Source organism: Carettochelys insculpta, chromosome 1, assembly GCF_033958435.1.
Source record: "Carettochelys insculpta isolate YL-2023 chromosome 1, ASM3395843v1, whole genome shotgun sequence".
Classification (NCBI taxonomy): domain Eukaryota; kingdom Metazoa; phylum Chordata; order Testudines; family Carettochelyidae; genus Carettochelys; species Carettochelys insculpta.
The window spans coordinates 366,615,275-366,625,788 of record NC_134137.1 but is presented as its reverse complement, the minus strand read 5'-3'; the positions used below and the strand labels follow the sequence as shown (position 1 = coordinate 366,625,788).

The window sequence follows — 10,514 nt, the reverse complement described above, 5'->3', positions numbered from 1 at the left end:
GCTGTAAGACCGGCATGGAGTGCACCACACAGTGCTCTGGCAGCGACTGAAAGGGCTCTGGGCTCTGAGTGCACCAGTGGCCGGAGCTCCAGGCCCTGAGGCGGTTGCCCCCTTTGCCCCACACCCCTTTGGCAGGCCTGGGTGAGCAAAGAGAAGGAGCCACGTCACAGGTGCTGCATGGTCACTCCAACCCCAGCAGATGGGCTAATTTGGTGAAAGGGAACCCCTCAGGCTCGGTGCCAGGGATCAGGGACCCTCCCTCATTGCAAGATTCCACAGCTCAGACTCCAGCCAAATCTTGAAGGTGTGCACAGCCATTGCAGCCCCACGGGCCTGCATCCACTAACCCAGGCCAGCCGTGTCTGCTTCATTGCTGTCTATACCCTCAGTCTCCTCGCTGTGCCAGCTGCAGTCATACTAGGTCTAGCTGCTCTCCGTTAACGATGTCTGGTGGCAAAGAGGCAACAAATTGCTGCTGATGGAGCACGTTTTCCCTGGGCAGGACTCCAATTTTGCTGCCCTCTGGATCAGCATTTTTATTCTATGAGGAGAACGAGCCAACCAGCTGAGGGACAAAGAGCATTGGAACCGCTGATGGCCTTGGGATAGATCACCAGCCAAAAGATGGGGCACTTGTATAGCCCCTATGGCTCGTCGAAGATTCAACTGACAATGACTGTGGTGTTTTTGTACATGTGTGCCCCAGATGAAGTGTGAAAGCCTTCCAGGGCTTCTGGGGAGAGAAGTATATACAGCAGTCCCTCAAGTTACACGAGAGTTGTGTTACCACGCACCCTCACATGACTCAAATTTCATGTAAGTTGGGGGATGGCATTTTCCCCTGGCGGAATGCATGTTCTGCAGCTGGGGAAGCAGCAGGAGCACCTGGAGCTTCTCTTGAAAGATGAGTCCTAGGGCTGGCGGGGCAGCTGATGATGAGTAAGCCTGGTGGTGGGTTGAGGCTATGGGAAGGGGGCAGGGGGCTAAGCCTGGGGTGGGTAAGGGCCGCAGGAAGAGCAGGGGGTAGAGTTGAGCCAGAGTCGTGTGGTGGTGGGATTTGAACCAGGGTAGAGGGGTTGATCCGGAGTCACGCAGGGAGGCGGTTGAGCCAGAGCCCTGCACAAAGGCTGGTGAGTTGGAGCCAGATCTGACTGTTGGGTGTGGAGGTGAGCTGGAGCTTCACACAAGTGGTGAGCCAGCTTGTGGGGGGTTTGAATCAGGATGTGGGGGGGGGGGTGTTGAACCAGGGCCACATGGACTGGGGGGAGGGGTTGAGCCAGGGCCAGGGGGCAGAGAAGCAGGATTTTGAGTTGCATTTAGCTCACATTAACATGAGTTAAGCACAACTTGAAATTGCACATTTCAAGGGTTTGCTGTATTTTCCTGGGGCAGAGGGGTTCAGTGACTTAACCAGGTTCAAAGTGAATTAGTAGTGGCACAAGGTGAGATCCCAGGAGATGCATCTGTAACCATTAAGCCATGCTCATTTGGTTCCACGGCTGCCTTGTGTGGGACTGCAGTGTCTTGTATGGAAAGGAAGAGAACCACTTAGCTATTAAACCCAGACATTTGTTGGGAGACCAATACAGCAGCACACAGACAATCCAGGAAGTTTTTGGAGACTACTGGGGATAACTTCTTGGTACAAGTGCTGAAGAAACCGACCAGGGGCCATGCTCAACTTGACCTGTTGCTCACAAACAGGGAAGAACTAGTGGAAGAAATAGAAGTGGAGGAACCTGGGCTGCAGCGACCATGAGATCGTAGATTCCAGGATCCAGACGAAAGGAAGAAGGGTGAGCAGTAACATACAGACCCTTGATTTCAGAAGAGCAGACTTTGACTCCCTAAGACACCGGATGAGCAGGATCCCTTGGGAAACGAAGATGAAGGGGAAAAGAGTTGAAGAGAACTGGCAGTATTTTAAAGAAGTCTTAATGAAGGCACAGGAACAAACAATCCCGCTGCGTAGTAAGAAATGCAAACATGGTAGGCAACCAGCTTGGCTTAACAGGGAACTCCTTAGTCAGCTTAAATTCAAAAAGGATGCATACAAGAAATGCAAATGAGGACAGTTGACTAAGGAGGAGTATAAACATATGGCTGGAGAATGCCGGGCAGTAATCAGGAAAGCGAAAGCACAATTGGAACTGCAGCTGGCAAGGGATGTGAAGAGTAACAAGAAGGGTTTCTACAGGCATGTGAACAATAAACAGGTTATCGGAGAAGGTGTAGGGCCATTACTGGATGAGGGAGGTACCCTAGTGACAGATGATGCAGGAAAAGCTGAAGTACTCAATGCTTTTTTTGCCTCAGTCTTCACGGACAAAGTCAACTTCCCAATGATGGTCCTAGATGGTGCAGTACGGGAAGGTGGAGGGCAGCCATCTGTGGGGAAGGAACAAGTTCTGAGCTATCTAGAAAAACTAGATGTGCACAAGTCCATGGCTCTGGATTTAATGCACCCCAGGGACTGAGGGTAATTGGCAGAGGTCATTGCTGAACTTTTGGCCATTATCCTTGAAGACTCTTGGAGATCGGGGGAGACACCAGATGACTGGAAGAAGGCAAACATAGTGCCCATCTTTAGAAAAGGAAAGAAGGACAATCCAGGGAACTATAGACCCATCAGCCTTACCTCAATCCCTTGGAAAATAATGGAGGGAATCCTCAAGGAATCCATTTTGAAGCACTTGGAAGAGGGGAAAGTGATCAAAAGTAGCCAACATGGATTCACCAGGGGCAAGTCCTGCCTCACCAATCTGATCAGCTTCTATGACAACATAACAAGCTCTGTGGACATGAGGAAGTCAGTGGATGTGATATACCTTGACTTCAGCAAGGCTTTTGATACAGTCTCCCACAACATTCTTGTCCATAACTTTAAGGAAATATGGATTGGATCCTTGGACTATAAGATGGATAGAAAGCTGGCTTGATGGTCGGGCCCAACTGGTAGTGGTCAATGGCTCAATATCTGGATGGTGGTCTGTTTCAAGCGGAGTGCCGCAAGGCTCGGTTCTGGGGCCGGTGTTATTCAACATCTTTATTAATGACCTGGATGAGGGACTGGATTGCACCCTCAGCAAGTTTGCGGATGACACAACTAGGGGGAGAGGTAGATTCCTTGGAGGGTAGAGAGAGAATCCAGAGGGACCTGGATAAATTGGAGGATTGGGCCAAAAGAAATCTGATGCGCTTCAATAAGGAGACGTGAAGAGTCCTGCACCTGGGGCAGAAGAATCCCAAGCATTGTTACAGGGTGTGGACCGACTGGCTCAGCAGCAGTACTATGGAAAGGGACCTAGGGGTTATGGTGGATGAAAGGCTGGATATGAGTAAACAGTGTGCCCTTGTAGCCAAGAAAGCTAACGGCATACTGGGGTGCATTAGGAGGAGCATTTCGAGCAGATCTAGGGAAGTAGTTATTCTTCTTTATTCGGCTCTGGTGAGGCCACGTCTGGAATATTGTGTCCAGTTTTGGGCCCCCCAGTATAAAAAGGATGTGGATTTGCTAGAGCAGGTTCAGCGAAGGGCAACAAAAATGATGAAGGGTCTGGAGCACAAGACCTATGAGGATAGGTTGAGGGATTTGGGCTTGTTAAGTTTACAGAAGAGAAGACTTAGAGGTGATTTAATAGCAGCCTTCAACTTCCTGAAGGGGAGCTCTAAAGAGGAGGGTAAGAAATTGTTCTCAGTGTTGTCAGATGGCACAACAAGGAGTAATGGTCAGAAGTTGAAGAGGGAAAGGTGTAGGTTAGATATTAGGAAAAACTTCTTCACCAGGCGGGTGGTGAAGCATTGGAATGCGTTGCCTAGAGAGGTGGTGGATTCTCCATCCCTTGAGGTTTTTAAGTCCTGGCTGGACAAGGTCCTGGCTGGGATGACTTAGTAGGGGTTGATCCTGCTTGAAGCAGGGGGCTGGACTAGATGACCTTCTGAGGTCCCTTCCAGCCCTGTGATTCTGTGAAACTCTGGCCTCTACCTCATCTGTCTGTGGGAAAAATTCTGACTCTCAAACCCATCAAGAAAGAACTCATTTGACTCATGCTTGGGCTAGAACTGTTGCCTCTGGCTGAAGTCTAACAGGCCATAGGTAATTGTTTATGCCACAATGAAAACCAATGCTGATCTGTAGCCTAGTCACCGGGCCACCCTGCTGCTTTTTATGTTACCCGTTTAGCCACACAAATGTGCACAGACAAAAATTGATGTTGAAAATAGCGTTTTGTGTCGCATTTGTTCTGGACTTGGGTGAAATATCCAAGTTATTATGACCTTAAATTAAAACAATGGTGGATAAATGGGGGGAAAGTGGAATTTTATAGCCACTGCTTATACTTATCAGTGGAACCATTTGACAGGCTTTGTGAGTTTAATCTGCTATCCATGAGCAGCCACGTTCTTTCAGTGCAGCTTCTGGGTTTTGGGTTGGTTGTTTTATTTTTTTTTCACTTTTTTAGTGTGGAACAATTTTTCCTTTTGATGCTTTGATGGGAAAATCTCTGGCCCTGGAGACTTTCTATTTCTGTGTATAGGAGAAATTGGGGCTTTATTGGGATAAACCTTAAAATTCTAGGCAGGATTGGGATCTCCATTGCACTAACTCGAGAGGGATTACTTTGTGGTGTGCAAATTGCTATAAGAAGCTGCCCTAGTGTCTCTAAACACAATTGTTCTGCTCCCTGCTCCTGCCTGCCAGTAAAATAAGTACATAAACCAACACAAAACCAGAATGTGGCTGGTCCCATAAATAAATAGTCAGACGCATGGGAATCAGTATCTTGGTGACATTTCTTTGTTGATGAACCCTACAGAAAGCTGCCAATATTGTCGTCGTCTGCTGCATGGCTCAGACCTTGCTACCTGCATGGGGTTGTTAAATGGTGAGGCTGCTTGTGGTTTGAGCTCACTTGGTTCACTCTGCTCTGCCAATAGCCACGATTGCTGTATCTGTGTGAATTTTCAACTTGTACCATCTAGGGGCTGGGCTGTGCCTGTAAGTCCTAGGCCTGTGCTAGTGGCATCCTTCAATGCTGATGAGCAATACCAACCAGTGATATGACCAAAGCCTTCCCTGAGTAATAACTGGTTTGTCACGTGCCTTGCCATAGCTGGTAGAGCTCTTGTGTATTACAAACCATAAGCCCCTTAAGGATTTCCCCTCACCATGAGACTCAAACGAACTTGTTTGGTCAGTCTGTTACACAGGTGGGGAGAGGTTTCAGAGAGTCTCTGCCCTGGCTGTTCTCTGCCTGGGGTGGTGGGGTGGAAGGGTTTGCTCAGGTGATCCCCAAATCCAATGCACACTGTTCCATTTGTCTGCAGCTTCTGTGGTGGTGTGGGGAAGTTACCCGGTGCAACCATTTCAGCCTTCTGTGTTTGCAGTGTCTGGCACAGTGTGGGCTGGCTTATAACCGGGCAGCTACTGAAGTATAATTTCAGTGGACGTAGCCGGTAGTGGGGGAAATGTGGGATCCTCACATCCACCATACGGGGTGTGAAGTGTGCATTATGAACATTGGTCAGGAGCAAAGATGAGGCTGAGTTCATGGTTGCCTGGATCCTATTCCAGAGCATTCTCCTCTAGGCTGAGGGGTACTTTGAGGGCAGGTGCTTTCATTTGCAGATCACTTTCCAGAGAGGCAGGGGGCCTGACTCTCTGAAAGGTAGAGCATCCCACAGAAGCTGGAGGAGCCAATGGAGGCCGATTTCCCCCCTTATGAAATGTCATGCCTTCCCCCTTGCATACCCCTGCACTAGACATGAGGGCCATCACATAAGCAGGGCTCACACTGCAGCAAGTCTCCCAGGAGAGGCAGCACCCTGTCTAACTGAAGCGTAGGGTGAGCACCTACTCCTGCCTTGTGTAGGGAAGGGGCTGGCTGGGTACCTCACACACTCCCCCAGGCACAACTGAGGCTTACCCTCTGCCCACGCTGACTGAGCCTCTACCCATCCCTTCCATCTCCCCCTCATGACCAGCGCTTGCACCTGTCCCCTGGCATCTGCTTGCAGAGAAGCCAGAGTAACCCAGGCAAAGTTGGCTAAAACGTTCCAGGCTCCTTCCCCAGGCAGGGGGACCAGCAGCAGGGGTGGGGCAGGGCAGGAGTAGAGTAGTGCAGCTCACTTATACTGGGCTCACACTCCACCTTCACTGCCTCCAGTGCGGGTCCCGGGCTGCACAGCAGCAGCCTTCTGGTGCCCTGTGCCTGGCTTGTCCGGCTGCTAGTTCAGGCAGCGAGCTCAGGGTGTATGTGGGGCAGCAGCTGCAGCAGCTCCCACACAGCCAGCTCCAGCTCTGCTTGCTTGTGGCTGTGCTAGGGAGAGGAGGGAGGACCTGGGCAAGCAGGAGGGGCGGGAGCCAGCAGAGGCCAGGGAAGCCAGTGGAGGCCATGCAAGGAGGAAGGCTGATTGTAGTACATGCCCCTTAAACTTCACATTCCCCTGGGCAGCGTGCTCCCCACTTTGTGCCTCCCTGATCTAGTACATGCACATTTCACAAGTAATGCAAGTTGGGAAACTAGTGGGTATTCATGAAGCATGGTCTGCTAGTAATGCCTATCGCTTTGATAGAGTTAGCTAACACTGTAATTCTTACTATTTGGCCAGATAAGACAAGACAATCTAATGATCCCTTCTGATCTTAAACCCTATGAATCACATGTACTCCAGTTACACATCTAAACTGGTATATTAACTGCAGTAACCATGCAACAAGAAGGCATGAATTGTATGTGTGTGTCTGCACATGCAATACACACGCCAGTTTTCTGAAAACTGTTGTCTAAGTTATAAGATTCTGAAGGGAGTCTAGAGCAGAGCCAAGATCCGAACTGAAAAGTTTGTCTCCTAGGCCGTGGCTGCACTAGCCCTTCTGAACAGAGGGGCTATGATAATGTCGCACTTTAGAATATGCTAATGAGGCACTGCATGTCCATGTTAGTGGATGGATATGCAGTGCTTCATTAACATAATGGCAGCTATGCACACTTCAAAACTGCCAGTTTTGAAATGCACACTGCCCATCTAGCCAGGGGCCTTTCTAAACAGTCCCCTGATTTTGAAAGCCCCTTCTTCTCCTCTGGTTTTGGGAAGAAGGAGCTTTCAAAATCAGAGGGGGTCCTTTTGAAAGGCCCCCGGCTACACGGGCTGCGCACGATTCAAAAGCGGCACTTTTGAATCACGTGTGGCTGCCATTAGGCTAATGAGGTGCTGCATATTCATGACAGCACCTCATTAGCATCTTCCCAACTTGCTCTTTACCATGCCCCTTCTGAAAGGAGGGGGTTAGTGCAGATGTGGTCCTAGCGTCATGTTTGGGCTGCTAGACCTCTTATTACAGCTGGTCCAAAAAAAAAAAAAGTTTCAAAAGAAACAACATTTGCTCTTTTTGTCAACTTCAGTGAACTGATATGCAATGAACGTTTGAAATCCCTAGATGGAAATAAACTGTTGTGCTTTTTTGTACTTTTTCACCTCTGGAACTGGTATGAACAAAGCTTCAAAGTGAGAGTTCTAGCAGTAATGTCTTATTGGCCTTACTAACATAAGTGATTAATGCAGAATGGTTTTATTTAAAAAAATTAGCACAGCTCTCTAATACCAATACTGGGAAACCAGTTAATTTTATTCCAACAGCTTAAAAGGAGAAGCATACAACCTAGATAATTTTCTCTGGATTTTATGTTTGACTGAGTAAAAATCCACGGATGGTTTTTCAGATGCTAAGCGAACTTCTTGTCCATAGTAGTTCTCCAGGAATTGTACTATTTCAACCTGAATTATGCTGCTGCCACAGGCAGACACTTTGAAGGTGCTGCAGCTTATAGAGGAGTCGCACTTTTAAGACCTGCTAGTATTTCAGGAGAAAAATACGTGCATCTGTTTCCAAGTGGAGCAGAATTGAAAGATAATTTAAAGTTTCATCAGCTTCCTAGAAGTCAAAGCAACAGTTGTCTCAAGTTCAGCTCAGAGAGTTGTATAAAAGCTAGTATAGGCTCCTCTAGGTCCTAATGCAAGCATGGTCCCTGAGCCCAATGTGGCCGGTGGTTGCTCTCCTCTTCCGTACACAGGAGAAGCCTGTAGAGACAACATGTTCTGCACGCAATGTTCTGCCATAATCTGGGTGGTCTGGTACAGTTTGAGGGTTCTGATCAAGCATTGCATGCAGGCACCTGTACTTCCATGGCCCACATTTCTGGCACAAAAATAAGCAGCTACCTGGTCTATTTTTATGCAAGTCAGGTGTATCCCTAGCAAATTGTCAGTGGTGCCCTTGGTTGGGCAAAGTCTAGCTGCCCGTGTCCTATAGTTGAAAATATTAAGTGTATTTTTATTCAGGTCATGTAAATTGATTATAAAATAAATATTTGAAAAATCCTCCAACAGTGGATATGTACAGACTGTGTTCCTTTACCCTCTTTTCACTGTCCTTCCATAGTGTATTGATAGACGGTGATTTGGCTGATCAGTTCCAACTCATGAACTGAAATACATACACAAGGTTGTCAGCCTTGTCAACCAATGGGGTTGCTGCCTTAACCTAAGACATCTTAATAATTAAGTTTCTAATTTTTTTTTTTGCGGTGCCTAATGAAGAATGTTGGGAAATATATTTTAAGGGACGACAAGCGCCAAGAAACAGGACTTACTTCATACTTTAACAAATTAGCTATCAACTGTGTAATAAAAATATTTTTACAAGGGTTTTTTTTTAAAAATATATACACATATAAACGACCTTAGTTGTAATGCCCTGCTGGTATTGACGTGAATTCTGTGGTATCTAAATTTAGGTAAATGAGGTTGCACGGCAATCTCCATCATGTCTCAAAACAGCGATCACAAGATTGGTGACCTTGTCTACTTTGAAAATTGAAGTCTTCTTGAAAACTGGATCTGAAATCTATTTTTCTTTCTTTCTTCCCCCCCCGCCCCCGGTCCTCATTCAGCTCCATTGGAAGTTAGTACAAAGACTCCCGCTGACGACAAATGCTGGATCAGATCCCAGACACCATCCCAGATAACAATGGTTTCAAGCACTGCCAGGCTGGGCAGTGAAGATGGAGCTCAAGTGGATTAGTGCTGCTTTAACTTGAATGCTCCTTTGGAAACACTCTTCGGGCAATTTGGTCCAGTCTACATCATCCAGCCAAATCTGGTGTGAATGTTGCTTATCTAGAACTGTATCTAAAGAGTTCCAGTTGGTTTTTCATACAGGGTTCAAATGCTGGTGTAGACAACGTGAATGGGCCAGATCCTGCACTCTAATGCAGGCAACACTCCCCCTGGAGTATTTGGCTGTGTAACGAATGAGGGATCAGGTCCTAAGTCACTAGTGTCATTGACTTGTGTCTTAACCGTTGCATTATACTTTAAGGTAGTTAGCGTGGGAGCTGTCTTGCTTCAAAGAGTTAATATGTGGGATTTGGCCTCCTGTGGAGGAGAGCTTCTCGTTGAGCTTCCGGTTTATCTGCTCCATGTGTTTGTTGTTCTTTCTGGCTTGCCGGAGGGACCTCTTGACTTTCTTCACCCGGTCTCGCAGCTCTTTGTTGCGTTTCTCCAAGGTTGCCACCTTCTGCTGCAGTTTCTTCACTTGATCTTCTTCCTCAAATAGGGCTTTCTGGACCGAAGAGCACATGAGCTGAGGGAACAGAAGAAAGGATAGAGGACACATGAGTTCGAAAGCAAAGCCAGGAAGCAACTTATACTATTAAGACACATGTAAATTCCCTAAATATTTTATTGATGGAACGCTCCACAGTAGTAGCTCCTATTCCCCACAACTGGACAATTGCTCTCAAAAGGTCCTTTCCGTTTTGCAGCTTTCTTCTAAAGTCCTCTCTCTCTCTCTGTGCTTATCTGAATATAAGAACCAATTAGTTCAGCTCTAAAGAACATGAGCTGTCAACATCACTTTAATGAGCTCCATAAGAGGCTAGTTTAGATCAGTGGTCTCCAATCTCTTTTCACTTGCAGATCAAAAATGTTTGAACAGAGGAGCAGATCCCTTTGGAAATCTTAGGTATAATCTACAGAGCTCCAGGGCAATGGCACCAAGAGCTGCCGTGGGCCCGGGGTCAAGGTGGAAGAGCGGCCAGGCTCCCTGCCCCTGGAGGGAGTGTGGCCATGACCAGAGGGGCGGGGCTTAGGGCAGTGAGCCCTGCTCCCCACCATGCCTGGAGCAGTGCCACAGTGCTCTGTATCCTCTTAAAGGGGCTGGAGCTCCTGCCACTGCCGCTGCTACTGCGACGGCAGCTGGAGCTCCTGGCTCCTTTGAAATGCCGGACCTTGGGGCATGAGGACAGGCTGAGGGATTTGGGCTTGTTTAGTTTACAGAAGAGAAGACTTAGAGGTGATTTATTAGCAGCCTTCAACTTCCTGAAGGGGAGCTCTAAAGAGGAGGGTGAGAAACTGTTCTCAGTGGTGCCAGATGGCACAACAAGGAGTAGTGGTCTGAAGTTAAAGAGGGAGAGGTGCAGGTTAGATATGAGAAAAAACTACTTCACCAG

At 47.7% G+C, this 10,514-nt stretch overlaps 1 protein-coding gene across 1 annotated transcript in view; it reads right to left on the bottom strand.

Moving 5' to 3' along the window:
* Nucleotides 1–7,614: 7,614 nt before the first annotated feature.
* The window catches only part of CCDC3 (coiled-coil domain containing 3), a 71,600-nt gene continuing 68,700 nt past the window's right edge, over nt 7,615–10,514 (bottom strand). Inside the window, exon 3 of the mRNA XM_074984181.1 lies at nt 7,615–9,646. Within this exon, the coding sequence (XP_074840282.1) occupies nt 9,371–9,646 (276 nt within the window). The 3' untranslated portion in view covers nt 7,615–9,370. The remainder of the gene's footprint in view (nt 9,647–10,514) is intronic.